Here is a 16080-nt window from a genome sequence, read left to right on the forward strand (position 1 = left end):
GTTATTTTGAAACAGAAATATCTACATCCTTCAGTCTTATCTAATGTGACATTTTGTGTCAGTAAGTCTGTAGTCATAATGAAACCCAACTGTGATGGTTCTGCAATGAAGACAGAACAGTAACACTAAAGGAGAAGTAAAACAGTCAAATAAAGTGGAGACGATTCCTAACACACTTCTCTATTGATGCCACTTTCAATAAATACACAAATTATCATTTTCTTAAAAAGAAATGAAACATTCCATTTGATTTTATTTTATATGTTTATTGAAAAAGAGGGTGAGTATCATATCGGTATCATATTGCCCCTTGGTTTATACAAACAGTGAACATACAGAGTTGAATTAAACAATCCCTCGTAGATGAAGGATACTTGTGTCGTAAGCTGCCTCAAAAGAATTGAAGGTTTTAACATGTAATTCACATTGTCTGGGGAGAGCACCCATACAGAACAAATACACTTCTGACAAAACACATTTCCACTTGGGATGTTATTGCTTAATGCAATGATTTATTTGCACATGTGGTCCAAATAACAGATATGATAAGTAAAATGGTAACAGCCATGTTGTTTGGTTTGGTTGTGGATCTAACTGTAGCATGGCATTGAACAGAATGGTTCTCAAACACTTAAATAATCACCAAATTCCCTTCCTTTATGACAAACCTTACAACGATGTGATACAGATACTTAATAACCTCTGGACCAAAACACCTGCACTTAGCTCACAGACTAAGATGCCTGGAGATTTGAATGGACCTGGAGCTCTATTTTGACAGTAGAAAAACAATGGCAACAGTAAAACAGTATAGAAACCCACATCATTGAGGAATGGCTATATCTGGGAGGGAGGGGCTTGATTGAAAACATGTGTGGGTCCCCTGGCTCATACTTAAATGTATTGTTCTCTGTCTTGGCTCAGTGGTACTATTGGCACTTCATATTTTAAACTCTGTGGAACGCTGTCAGGAGAAATAGAACAGAATCCCAACGACATTGTGTTCTAAGGGGTCCTAATGAAGAATTAATTGACGTCTGCCTGAGCTGAATCTGAATTTGAATCGGCCTGAGCTGAGATATCCTAATGACAACAGGAATGTTTGTTTTAAAGTATCTCAGTACGTAGCGTTACATTCCAGATTTATTAGATTTGCCCATCTTGCATCAGTGGATGAATGCCGTCAGATTATTGGTTGATTAGAATAAACCTCCTCAAGGGAGGAGTGAATCAGGGAAAACTATGGCAATGAACCCTGTATCTCTATAATATTCTGTTGTTGTTCAATCTAGACCTGTCGCCACAATTTAATCTGGGGGACTATAAATGTTCATTACATTAACTTCAACATGTTGCAGCTGCACCAAATGAAGTTAATAGACACATAACATGTTTTTTTATGATATGGCAAATAAACGTTTTTGGAAAAGTGATAAATGTGTAAAAATTTGATTGGATAATACAGTAGTACTGCGGTTGGGATACAGTACTCTCTGGTTATGCCTTCATCTAATACTGCTTAAATGTACTTACAAATACTGTGTTACATCTCATTATCTTAGAATATATAAAATATACAAACATATAAAAATCATTACAGTAAAAATACCAATTTAAAAGACTTAAAGTCTTAAAGTGGCTCAACGATCAAAGTAGAATAACTTTATTTCGCCCCCAGCTCAGCAACATTCAGTTTCAATGTGATAGTCAATACTGTAGTATAGTAACAGGTATTTAATGTGTCCGTATACTGGCTTTAAATCCTCAGGATATGTGGTGGTTTATAACTATGGAGTAGGCCTAAAGTGAGCTCCTATGCAATTGATGAGTGAAATCCAATAATCCGACAATGTGATCCTGTATCGAAATGTATGTAATGAATCTTACTACACTTAATATAATACAGCAATTATTTTACGCCAGTATTTGTTAGTAAATACCCAGAATATTGAGGTGAATTCATTTCACATCGCTTGTGTTGTTGAAAAATGACTTGGTGTCTCATTCAATGCCTTTACAGCCTAGACTATAGCAACGAACAACATTACATTCACACAAACTGTATAAAAAGCTGCATTGATATGGAGTTTTATCCCTGTTTTGCATTACAATCTTATCCTACAAGGCCATCGTTCTTACAACCCTTGGCTTTTGCTGAGTTGCTTAAGTTACTTCTAATTGTGTGGGCTTTCCTGTTCGGCACAGGACTCAACTGTAATACAGAATTGTCTGCCTCCAATAAAGGCTGTCGGCTTGTATTACAGCAGATAACCTCCCCTTTATTACAGCAGATAACTTCCCCTTCATTACAGCAGGGGTTTTCAAACCTCTCCTCGAGGTCCCCCAGTCGTTCCATGTATTTGATCTATTCCACAGCTAGCACACCTGATTCAACTTGTCAACTAACCAGCCTTGAATAGGTGAATCAGGTGAGTTAGTTCTGGGCTACAACTAAATTGTGAAACGCCTGGTGGTCCCCGAGGAGAGGTTAGAAACCGCCGGCCTGTACGCATCGTCTGATTCGGATCTTCACTGGTCTGTTCTGGTGAATGGAAACTCCATGTGATTCAGTGCACAGCCTCGCTTCCTGAAAAGATATGTATCAGTTCAAACTAATGTCTTCTGATCCCCAGAGTTGAAACACCTGAATCAATGCATGTCCTTTGTTATCGTTTGAGGATCTCCATTGTCTTGGCTAGACTGGAAAGCTTGTTAAGGCTTGACACAGAAGTTGCCCCTAACCACAGATCTAAGATTTCCTTCCCTACCATCCTAGACTTAACCATCAGGGATTCAACAACATCTTACCTTGGATCAGTTAAGGGTGACTATCTATTTCCCCTGTTATGAATGTTTGACCAGCCCTGATTGGTCGCCTCTTACAGAGTGGGCTCAAGCCATTGGACGGCTCATTCCTGTTCCTATCCTATGACCCCTCAGTCAGAGCCCACCCCTGGTGATACCCACAAGCCCTTGCTGAGCACATTTGAGACGGTGAACCGGGTGTAAAAACTTTAAATGTCCCTTTACTGCCTCTTATAAAAGTAGGAAAAATACTTTATATACAGACGTACACTTACACACTCAGTTCAGACACACTCAGTTCAGACACACACACACACACACACACACACACACACACACACACACACACACACACACACACACACACACACACACACACACACACACACACACACACACACACACACACACACACACACACATACACACTAAGAACAACCACACCAAATAAAACACACTGTGCTCACACACTCTTTACACACGTACTCACACATTCCGATATAATTAGGTATATGCACTTGGTGCTAACAGCGTGAGGAGAGGTATCTGCAGCGTGGGGGGCAGGGTGGCTGCGGGGGGACAGCAGCAGCAGCAAGGCATCATGGTCGGTCTGGCGGTGAAGTGCTGGTTTTGCAAGCGTTCCAGAATGTTCCAGAGCGTTCCAGAGTGTTCCAGAGCAGAGACGTGTAGCTATAGAGTTACATATCTGAGTAGTGGAGGAGGAGAGCTGGCCTGGGACTGGGGCACTGCAAGCCGGTCAGGATGGTGTCTCCTTTACTGAGCACGTCTTCTGGACTTCTTCACCCTGGAGAGACAGAAAGAGAGGAATAAGACACTGGTTGAAGAGGATTCATGGGTGTAACTTCATTTTTCCGTGTGGCCACTTGACATCACCTGATTAGGAACAACTCTGGGCCCTAATGTCATTTTATGGTAAATACTTAGTACGGTGCTCATAGTTATATTGATGCTATGTTCTGCATCATGCAGGGTTTTGAAACATGCTTTCTTAGTAAAAGGGTTCCAAAAGGGTACTTTGGCTGTCCCCATAGGATAACATACTTGGTTCCATGTGGAACCCTCTGTGGAAAGGGTCCTACATGCCCCCTAATTTTTTTATACAAATAAATAAATAAATAAAAACAAATGGGTCCTACATGGAACCCAAACGGGTTCTACATGGAACCCAAACGGGTTCTACATGGAATCAAAAGGGTTCTAACTGGAACCAAAACTGGTTCTTCAAAGGGTTCTCCTATGGGAACAGCCAAAGAACCATTTTAGGTTCTAGATGCACCTTTTTCTCTAAGTGTGTAACATGTCACATAGACCTCCAGTATCTACTGTAGTTGTGTAATAATGTAGTTGGTTTGTCTGTCAGACTGGACTTATAAACATGATACAGTTCTACGAGAGCATATATACTCAAGCCTTCATAAAGATCATCTGGATATGCATTGTCTTAGAAAGATTTGTACACAGTTTTTTTAGCTCGCTATTTATAGCAAATGCAATCTTTTGTAACTATGCCACATTGGGAACTAAACAGCAAGAAAATGCCTAATTTGTGGTAAAATGTTCCTCCATTTTAGATGTATTTACTATAGGCGTTTTTAAGAGGCAGACATTTTGCATGGTTGGTGAAAACGATCACCAGAGGAATGAGGAATGCACATTTAACACACATTTTATCTGCACAACCCATTTAGATTCATTATAATATTCTGTATAGTGTGTCTGTTATTGTTTATTGTAGGTTTTTACAGTTTACTCCTTGGGTGTAAAACCTAGTGGAATTCTTTTCCCTTAGTGGAATGAGTTTTACTATTTGTAGACAAATTAGTCCTGATCATTTTGTGAAAGTGCCTTCAATTTACACATATTTGTTTATTTATACATAAACTGCTGTCTTTTAGCCATGAAATTAACGAAGTTAGTTCAATTGTGAAAGTAACACCTGTTTTTTGGGCCAAAAGTTTTAGGTAATAAATTCTACTCCGTCCCTGATTTCCCAGATACATTCTGATTGTTTACTGAAAGACCTGGAATGCTCCGAATGCCACGCTTAAATGATCAGAGGGATTGCAAGGCGTGAGCAGAAAGCATTCTTTCCCAGTCTTTAATTCACATCTCAGTAGCCATCTGAGTAGCTAGCACGCATAATGAGAAACAAGCACCCAGAAACACCAGTCATTTTCATCTCTTTTAATGAGACACACACATAGCAACAGTTCTAATCATACCGATAAATGAGCGATTTCAGAATGCTATGCGGACAGGTGGCCATAAAATCACACTTAACTGTTGTTACTGTACTTAAGCAGTCCCATTTCTCCCATTTCATTTGGATTTTGCAGATGAAAACAGCGGCGCATTTCATTCCGTGTCTCTCACTGTTACCAGTGAACTAGCCTGGTCCCAGATCTGTTTGTGTTGTCTTGCCAACTCCTATGGTTTGGCGTGACAATAATAAGAGTCGGCAAGTAAGCACAAGCAGATGTGGGACCAGGCTACCCTGTGATCAGCTCTTACTTGTCAAAGAGGGAAGTAAGGTTTCTTCTTACTTGTTAATGGCATTCTTCAGGTACGTCTGCAGCCATTTGGTCTCGGGGTTAATGCACACCTCCCTGTTGTTCTTCAGCTTGGCACTGTGACCGGGAGAGGGATGGAGGGAGGGATGAAGGGAGGGAGAGAGAGAGAGAGAGAGAACGTGAATTAGGCAGAGACTCACTTCAGTGTTCCCCGAGCATCCACTTTCTCTGTTTTCTTATCTGATTCAAGGATGGAATGATCCGAAAAAAAAGTCCAGTAAGCTCTCATGAACTGGCCTAGCGTCTTCTCACTCTGGTGAACATCCAGGGATAGTGTGCTGTGTAGCTGTAACACACAGTAACACACATGCCTGATACGTGGCGTCAACTAGGGTGAACTGTGGCCGTGTTTCGGTCAAACTGTAATGAGACTCGTGGGCCTTGGAGTAGCGAGTTGAATAGAACGAGTGGCACGTTTTTATGACACTTAAATGATATACATAGATAAATAAATATAGATCCTTTATAGGTTTCTTTTGAACTAAGCATTCTGAATGCAACTATTTCAGTTGGACCAGTCTGTCTTTATAGACTCAGATACAGTGTGTAATCTTATATATTTGATTTATAAAAAATAAAAACATTTCCAAAGGGTTACATTTGAGGTAATGTTTTTGAAGCCATTAATTTCTGTTTGACACAGTTTTTATAGGTTACTGAAATCTAGTCTGTATAATTCATGTATCTGAAGATTGAAGAGACATCCGATGAACTCTGTGTACTGTAATCTAAAAGTAAATGTGTTCCATCATTTCGATATCGTCTATCTGCTCATTCAGGGTCAAAATAAACAAACACATTAAGATAAATGAAGTTCACTTTCCTTTAAACCAACTACTGTACTGGACTGGACTGTTCACACAAAGCAAACATCACTCTATATGATATAAGGCTGCAAAGTCAACAGTAACATAATGTATCTGGAAAAATAAGTTATTTGACCAAAATTATATTTATCAAGCTTATTTATATGTCGCTAATTTCCAGGGACATTTGCAAGACACATATGCCAGTGAACAATCAACACTTTATTAAAATCCCAAACATATATTTTTAAGAAGAACAAACATATTATGAACAAGTTGTAAGAATAACAATTATTAAAACTTGTATTCACAGCATATTTTCACCCACAAAACATGCTTTGCGCCAGTTGTAAGAATCACAATGCATTCAATCACATCAAGTCCCCCCACCACCTGCCACAGGTGGAAAATCCCATCTCTCTCCTTCCACTTAGACAGCTGTTGCAGTGATAATAAAGCATGGTAACACTGATCTCTTTGTTAAGCCGGTGGTACCATCAATAAGGAGGTTTTGATGTCAGGCCATTTAGCCTGGGATTTACAGACTGTGGGGTGTATGTGGGAGTAAGTGGTTCACCTGTAGCGGACTGTAGTGTGTTGATAGAGGGTTGACTTGAGTGTCGACTTGAGAGAGGGGCATTTGTCCCGAGATCGGACACCTCTGTGAGTGTTTCTGATCCATGAGCTTTAGGGGGAGACGGGCTAGTGTGTGTGTGTGTGTGTGTGTGTGTGTGTGTGTGTGTGTGTGTGTGTGTGTGTGTGCGTGTGTGTGTGTGTGTGTGTCAGCACTCTCTCCTCTCCTCCCCTCCTTCCCCAAACATATGGTTCTAACACCTCTGTGTCAAAAGGTCGTGTTTGAGAGTTAACAACTCAGGTAGCGCCTCACCACCTCCCCTCCCTCACTCCTTCTCTCCCTCCTTCTCTTCCTCTCACAGCCCTGTAAATTAGACACATTCCTCTCCACCTCTGATTCTCTCCTTCATCACTCCTTTACCGCTTTTCTGATTCAATTTCACCTCCCCCAAACTCTCCATCCCTATTTAACACCAACCTCTTCAATTGACCAAATGGCCTACCTACTACCCTTACCCCAATAAGATGAAAGAACAGCTCAAGCGCATCAAACCCCTTCAAATCCCCCCCAAAACCAACATCCCAATCGTTCAGATAAATAAAAGCCGGTAACTGGATTCCCTGTTTGTTTATCTCTAGGATACCCCCTTCCTCCCTCCCTCCAACCCCCATCCTGTCCTCTTTTATATATTTAGTGCAGCTAATCCATTTTACTGTTTTGTTTTGATGTTTCTCCTGGTTTAGGTTTATCCCTCTAGGGTGTGTCTGTGTGTGTGTGTGTGTGTGTGTGTGTGTGTGTGTGTGTGTGTGTGTGTGTGTGTGTGTGTGTGTGTGTGTGTGTGTGCGTGCGTGCGTGCGTCTGGACTATCTAGCGTCTGATTGACTCTGTTGGAATTCGGGGCTCTGGGAGTCTGGAGCTTCTAACCCAGTAGGTAGTAATTACTTCACAGCAAGCTAATGCCAACAAGCAGGAGGAGACAGGGGCGTGTAGGGAGGGATGGAGGGGGTGTAGTGTTACCCCTGTTGTCTTTCATCCAAGGACAATAGATATATCAGAAGAGATGCGAGCTCTCTGCCCCTCTCTCCGCTGCTGCTCAGTCATAAATAACTTTAGGATGGGCTTTGGAGGGAATAAGAGGGAAAAGTGGAAGCTTTTGGTGGCGTATGTGTGTTCCTTAATGCTTGTGTGTGCAAATGTGTGTATCTCTTGATGATTGTGGGTCCTGACCAGATTTGTATCCTTACTGACCCCTTGCCATGAGTTAACCCCCTAATGCCCCCCCCTTCCCAACCCCCCAAACCCCTCTGGCTTTTTGGCTCTGGCCACCTGGTTTCTATAGGTTACAAATAGGCAAAGCATTTTGGCTTAATGTGTTCCAGGCCATTTAAATTACACTAAATGTGGGCGGCTGGTGAGCGCAGGGAATAAAAGAAAGAAGGATAGAGAGGGTCAGCTGCAACATAAAGGTCATCACATTGACCCCTAATGATTGATTCCTTAACAAGACTAAAATCCCCCCTAGAGCTAGCTTGGAGAGAGACACTCCTCTGTCAGCTTCCTCTCTCCTCTCCTGGCCATTTATCGTGTTGTTCTAATCTAAACATCTCTTTCCATTTGGCGAGAGCCATAGTAACTGCATCTCTTTTCTCCACTCTCTCTCTCTCGCTTTCTCTCGCTTTCACTCTCGCTTTCTCTCTCGCTTTCTCTCTCTCTCTCTCTCTCTCTCTCTCTCTCTCTCTCTCTCTCTCTCTCTCTCTCGCGCGCGCTTTCTCTCTCGCTTTCTCTCTCTCTCTCTCTCTGTCTCTCTCTCTCTCTTGCTTTCTCTCTCTCTCTCTCTCTCTCTCTCTCTCTCTCTCTCTCTCTCTCTCTTTCTCTCTCTCTCTCTCTCTCTCTCTCTCTCTCTCTCTCTCTCTCTCCACTTTCTCTCTGTCTTTCCCTCCACTGTGGTCCTCCAACTGCAATCATTAAAACCTGATAAAATGGGACTGATGCTTAGCAGAATGGAATGGGACCCAAAGTTAAGCGCCATTAGAATCCACATGGGATCTTATTAACAGAGGGGCCTACTGGGCTGAATCAGGCTTTTCTGAACAGGTTTTGCCCTAGGAGATGACTATAGGAGTTGGCAAGACCACACAAACAGATCTAGAACCAAGTTAGTTTCGCTGTAGCAGCTGTTAATAGAAGTTGGTAAGACAGCACAAACAGATCTAGAACCAAGTTAGTTTTGCTGTAGCAGCTGATAATAGGAGTTGGTAAGACAGCACAAACAGATCTGGAACCAGGCTAGTTTATCCCTACTTGACTATGCGTATCAGGCCAAGGTCCTTCTGGTTTCAGCCATGCAGGCTTGTGCTGTGTTAAAGTAAAGATGGTAGATAAATGAAGATGTCACATTTCCAGTCTGCTTAAGGGATGGCTCTCCCATAGGCACCAATGCATTAGCAGCTGGGTCTGGTCTGCTTAGTTCATTGATTATATATGAACAAGAAAAAAACGAGGGAGTGGGATGAGTCGCTTCCTCTTCCACCTCTGGTTAAACTACATTGCAGTGGTCTCGTAGAGCAACATGGACCGTGGCATTGACAGGTGTCTGTCCAGCCCTGAAACAAACACCTGATTCAACAACAGCCTTGACGATTAGTTGATGAGTTGAATCAGGTGCTTCAGTGCTGAGCCCGGGAAGCGAAGCTAACTCACACACTCAACATGCAGCTGTCTCAGACCAGGGTTGCTTACCACTGCTTCACTGGGCCTGTGTAGTTCTGGTTTATCTCCAGGAAAAGTCTGTCTAAAAATAGTGAATAGCTTCCCCTTCTGTGAGCAGCAACACTGTGTGTGCTGTGTGGGATGTCCAGTGTTGGCCACCATAGTATTTTCTTATCTGTGCAGTGTAGTGCAGGGCTGAGGAGAACATGGGGTTGTCTCCTACAAAACGTCCCTGTTACTCCCCAGCCTTGTAATGAAAACATTGACTTTTTGGGAGAAGCAATACAGCGATCTAGTTGTTCTTATGAGGGGTGTGGAAGGTTTTTCACATGACAAGCTAAGGAACTTAGCTGTAAGTCTTCTAAAACACAACCCAAAATCAGGGTTAAAAAGCATCCCATAATGCACCAGCAGGTTACTCACATGACTTGGAAAGGGCAGTTGGGTGTGTGAAGGAACTTGAGCTCTCTGATGCTCCTCTGAGGGACGGTGTTCAGAGTGGAGCGACACCAGCACCTCTCTACCAGGCTGATGGGCTTAGCTGAAAACAACAACCACAAACATAGTAAGATACTGTACCAGGTACCAGGTACCAGGTACCAGACACTGAGAGAACGTGAGCTCCGACCATTTCTATGTCTTAAAACTAAAACAACCAAATCCCAGCTCACAACGCATGATGATAGTTAGAGCTGAACCAACAACATGAGACTCAACGCCTCCAAAATGCAACAACTCACAATCACTGCAGGCAGGAAACGAGGATGAATTTGTTCATTACATATCAGAGTACTTGGAACAAATATGTTTAAACTACTGTCTCTAACCCCGACACTGCATGGGAAAGTATACAGTACATTTAGCTGACTTTAGTCCCAAACTGGGAGGAATTTGTTCATTTCATATCAGAGCTTGTAAGAACAAACAGGATAAAGTAGAAGACAGATTTCTGTTGCAGCTGGTCATTGGGGATTAAATCCATCTTCACTGTTACTCCATGACAGCAACAGCTCCTAGTCAGTGGTGTGTGAGATTGGTTTACGCAGTGTTACAACCAGGTCTCATAAATAGCTCACACACACTCTCACCAAACTTTCACAGTACACACTCAACACTACTCTACTTTTACCTGTTGTTAATCATCTTCACATTCACTGGGGTAAACCCCAGTATTTCTGTTAAATCTGTGTACAAAGCTGGGGGAAGAGTCCCGGACTTTCAACTGGCCTGCTGAGCATGACAGAAAACTACACTTAAGATAAAACTAGCAAAAATAAGCATTTGAAGACGATTACTTGACTATGTTGTTCAGGGTCAAATACCACTTTGAAAGCTCTGAGAGGAAAATGCATGTCATTTAAATAATTCAATCAAACTGTTATCAGTTATTTATACATTTCAAATAAAATACTGTTAAGACAAAACAGCATTTAAATACATACCTCAAATAATCAACACACATTCCCACCAAGTACAAACTACTGTATTTAACCCGGACAATGCATGAGAAAGCATACATTTACCTGCCTTTAGTTCCAAATGCAAGGCAATTAAAAAGAGATTAGTCTGCCACACACACTCACACAAGCGTATGCACGCACACATACACACATGCCTACGCACATGCCCACACACACACACACACACACACACACACACACACACACACACACACACACACACACACACACACACACACACACACACACACACACACACACACACAGAGAGAGACTGTCAAACCAGCGCTCATTGTCCCATCCACCGTCATACTGCCTTTTCACTATGAACATTCACGACACAGCTCTCTATCCCAGAAGAGTCCTTATCGTTCTACTCCACTGGGGCTCCCAATGTTTTCCTCCTTTCTCAAAGCTCCAAGAGCACAAAGCTTAGATTCTTATCAAAAGAGTCCCTTTAAGAAGTAGGCTACATTCTTCGAATGATTGCATATCACCCCTGGTTCCTACTGGTTCCTGAAACTAAGAATCTTTTTACTCAATAGCACATACTCTGGATTTTTCCATGAAATGTTCTTAGATTCAGGGATTTCAGAGGGGAAACCCTGCTGGAAATATCACACAAGATTAACATGAAACGTGACATTCTTGATAACCTGTTTCCAACAATGATTTTTATTTGTTTTTCTTTGAAGATGGGAAGAGGTCCATTGGCTGAACATATAAACATGTCTCTTCTCCAGTTGCCTTGTGGTTGTAAAACCTTCACGAAACACTCTCTCTGTTTACTTTAGAACACTTTGATATTTACATTCTTTTCATTTCTCGAATCTTACATCTTAAACGGAGTACAAACGGCTCCCTTGTTTGACTGTGGGATTAAACCGCGATCACATTAAAACACTGCAAAATAAACAACAACAGGAGAGAGAGAAGTCCGAGAGAAGAGTTGAATTGAAGTTAGCTCAACCTCTGCTGTGTTATGCTAAGCATGTTGTTACTACCCCTAGCCAGGGAGACCCTGACTGCATATTAAAGACGACAGGATGGCCGGGGTGATGGAGGGGGTAACTTGTATATTTATCTGCTTTTTTTGTTGCTTTCTTTTAACTAGAAACTAATTAGGGGCTAAACAAGGCGGGTTGTGAAAGAAACTAACTAAATCCCAAATGGAACCCTATTGCCTATTTTGTGCACTTCTTCTGACCAGAGCCCTATGGGTTTCCCTGTGGGCCCTGGTCAAATGTAGTGCGCCGTATAAGGGAATAGGGTTCTATTTGGGAAGCAAAGGTTGTAGCTAGATGCTCACTTGTGGCCGGGTGCTGTAAGCAGTATGCATAATGACTCAGTATTAGCATGATAATAGAGCCTGATAAGGTGGAGGGTCATTGCTGTGATATTGGTATGGGGGAGACTTAGTCATTTGGGACACTGACTCCCTGACCCATCATCCTATAAATCGTAAGATCTTTCTTTCTTTATTTGACAAATAGTTTTAAATGCTCATTTGTATGCCGTTAAGATGTAAGATTTGAGGAATTAAAGTGGTTGGAATATCAAAGTGTTAAAAGCAAACGTTAAAAGTTTTACAACAGAAGGCAACTGAGAAGATACATAAATAATGGCCAAAGTCAATACAAACCTAGACATTTCCAGAAGAATCCAAATAACTATCTACTTACAATCCAACTATACAAACAACAACAATTCAACAAATGCAACCAGTTTGAGTATAACATCCCCATCACATCACAACAATCACTTACCTATTTTACCAAAACCAGTCAAACATCAAGGAGCCAAAAGACAACCTCCACAACCACAACTCATAACCACAAGTTGTTCTGCTGGGTATCCCTTCTCTCAGCAACACCAGCCAAATGTCACAACCACATCTATTCTAACAACACCTAATCAAATTCAACAAAAATATCAAGACAACCTCCACAACCACATCTATTCTAACAACACCTATTCAAATTCAACAAAAATATCAAGACAACCTCCACAACCACCAAAACGTCCTCCTTTTCTAAAACAAATCACATCCCCAGACATTCTAGAACACATACATAAAGTCTCTCTTTGCTAAGTTACTAAAATGACTCAAATAAAGAGATAGATAAATAAAGATAGATAAAACACTAGAAAGAACACACTAACAGTCTTTAAAAAAGGGTTCCAAAAGGGTTCTTCGACTGTCCCCATGAGATAACACATATTGGTTCCAGGTAGAACCCTTTTTGGTTCCAGGTAGAACTATTTTGGGTTCCATGTAGAACCCTCTGTGTAAAGGGTTCTACATGGATCTCAAAAGGGTTCTTCCTGGAAGCAAAAGGGTTCTACCTGGAACCAAAAAAGGGTTCTTCAAAGGATTATCCCTTTTATGTTTGAGATGGCACCTTTTCTTCTAAGAGTGTAGAAGACATGCCCAGACAGATGAACCATCCCCAGACCAACTCACCCGTAGAGGGAGGTACATCCATGGCCACAGCCAGTAGGGCCAACACAGCCAGTACTTTGACATCCATGGTGGGCTGTATGTAGTAGGATGGAGTTACAAGAGGCTCAGGGCTCAGCTTCTCACAGCTACTATCCAGCAGGGCTCAGTGTAGACTGACTGTCAGCTCCTCTCTACACACTGTTAAAGCTCGGAGGCTGAGGGAGAGAGAGAGGGAGGAGAGAGAGAGAGGAGGGAGGCTCCTAATTTCTCAGGAGGAGGCAGGGGGGGTGGGGGGGTGAGCTGCACTGGCTATATGAAAGGCAGAGACTTTCTTGATTGTAAATGTGCTGGCTGACAATCAAGAAGAAATTCTCTTTCTATTACTTTCATTCTCTTTCTCGCAATGTCTCTCTTTACGTCTCGTTTTCCTTCTCTCTCTCAGGTCTCCTCTCTTTTGCTTTCTGTCTCTTTTTCTCTCCCTCCTTTCACTTTCCCTCCTTCACCTTTCTTTTCCCAAACTCCCAAACTACCCCCTCTCTCCATTTTCCCCCCTCTTTTCCCACTCTCTCTGGGCCTGTCAGTCAGTCTATTTGGAGAGCCTGAGCTCCCTGCTGCTAGCCTAATATTGTTCCTATTACAGCTGAATGGCTGGAGTGTTATTGTTTACAGGGACACTGCCTGCTCCCCCACCTCTCTGGCTGGCCTGTGTCTTCCCAGTCATCTGTCTCTCTGGCTGGCCTGTGTCTTCCCAGTCATCTGTCTCTGGCTTGCCTGTGTCTTCCCAGTAATCTGTCTCTGGCTGGCCTGTGTCCTCCCAGTCATCTATCTCTCTGGCTGGCCCGTCTTCCCAGTCATCTATCTCTCTGGCTGGCCCGTGTCTTCCCAGTCATCTGTCTCTCTGGCTGGCCTTTTATCAGTGTTTCTCCTGGTCAGGATACTGTACGTGGTCAGGAAAACTGGTCAGGAAAATAATAATAATAATAATTAAATCCTAGTTATAGGCTAACTAGGACACATCATTTCCTCTGGTCAGGTCATGTTGCCAGGAAAAACTCTTATAATGATCAAATCCAGAGGATGTAAAAAGCAGCCAAAAATGACATTACAAACAAAACAAAAATGGTTGTACTTTAGAGGGACATTAAGATGTGATGATATGCAGTAATAACTAAATAAATGCTTCAAGTAACAGGTGGGGAGTAAATGAAGAAATAACCAATTGAGCCACAGATGTATTTTCTGTACTCACTGGTTCCCAAAGCAATTATCTGGAACCTTCTGATAAAACTAACTTTCCATGAGGGCTAAAAAAAGGGAACTACTAGTGAGGCGCAATCTAACGGGACACAGATGTGTGTGTGTGTGTGTGTGTGTGTGTGTGTGTGTTTGCAAAACAGAGAGAAATATAGTGTTGATTTCACTTTTATTTATTATCTATTTCACTTGCTTTGGCAATGTTAACATATGTTTCCCATGCCACTAAAGCCCTTTGAATTGAATTGAGGGAGAGAGGGAGAGAGTGCGAGAGAGAGAGAGAGGGAGAGAGAGTGAGTGAGAGTGAAAGAGAGTGTGTGTGCACATTTCCTAATAATTGGCTATTACCACACTGTATCTAAACTGGAGGTCTTGCCAGAGCCAGACGTCTGACAAAGCTGTGGGTGTCAGTGAAAGGTAGGTCTACATAGCCTGGTTAAACCAGATTGACGTAAAGTGAAACAATGGTGAGCACAGCATTCAGTGTGGTTTAACCAGGCTAGGTCTACTTGGCCACCATGCAGTAAAACAGTAGATTGTGTAGTTAGAGAACCATTCCTTCTGTTTACTGGCTCATAAACCTCTCCCTCACTGGCTCAATTACCTCTCCCTCAATGTCAACAACACAAAGGAGCTGATCGTGAACTTCAGGAGCAGAGGGAGCATGCCCTCATCCACATCGCCGGGGCCACGGTGGAGAAGGTGAAAAGCTTCAAGATCCTCAACATACACATCACTGACAATCTAAAAGGGTCTATCCACACAGACTGTGTGGTGAAGAAGGTGCAACAGCGCCTCTTCAACCTCAGGAGCCTGAAGAAACTTGACTTGGCCCCTAAGACCCTCACAAACTTTTACAGATGCCCCATTGAGAGCATCCTGTTGGGCTGTATCATCGCCTGTTACGGCTACTGCACCGTCCACAACCACAGGGCTCTCCAGCGGGTGGTGCGGTCTGCCCAACGCATCAACGGGGGCACACTGCCTGCCCTCCAGGACACCTACAGCACTCAGTGTCACAGGAAGGCCAAGAAGATCATCAAGGACCTCAGCCACCGGGCCTGCTACCATCCAGAAGGAGAGGTCAGTACAGCTGCATCAAAGCTGGGACAGAGAGACTGAAAAACAGCTTCCATCTCCAGGCCACTACTCTGGACTCCGACACAGCTCGTCCTAATATTTCAATATTTCTTAATTCCATTATTTTACTTTTTAGAGTTGTGGGTATTGTTGTGTATTGTGAGATATTACTGCACTGTTGGAGCTAGAAACACAAGCATTTCGCTACACCCACAATAACATCTGCTGAATATGTGTCTGCGACCAACAACATTTAATTTGGTCTGAGGCCGTTAGATGCCATATAAAGCTGTGTGTGTGAATGTGAGTGTGAGTGTGAGTGTGAGTGTGAGTGTGAGTGTGAGTGTGAGTGTGAGTG

The 16080-nt window shown here is 42.5% G+C and overlaps 1 protein-coding gene across 1 annotated transcript; it reads right to left on the reverse strand.

Moving 5' to 3' along the window:
- Positions 1-245: 245 nt before the first annotated feature.
- LOC110485539 (stromal cell-derived factor 1) lies at positions 246-13607 on the reverse strand. The gene is made up of 4 exons (XM_036940207.1): positions 13410-13607; positions 9909-10026; positions 5370-5453; positions 246-3610 (listed from the first exon to the last, which is right to left on the reverse strand). The coding sequence occupies exons 1-4, from the start codon at positions 13474-13476 to the stop codon at positions 3580-3582; spliced, it is 300 nt and encodes a 99-aa protein (XP_036796102.1). The 5' UTR covers positions 13477-13607; the 3' UTR covers positions 246-3579.
- Between the last annotated feature and the right edge of the window lie 2473 nt (positions 13608-16080).

This window comes from Oncorhynchus mykiss, chromosome 13, assembly GCF_013265735.2.
Source record: "Oncorhynchus mykiss isolate Arlee chromosome 13, USDA_OmykA_1.1, whole genome shotgun sequence".
Taxonomy (NCBI): domain Eukaryota; kingdom Metazoa; phylum Chordata; class Actinopteri; order Salmoniformes; family Salmonidae; genus Oncorhynchus; species Oncorhynchus mykiss.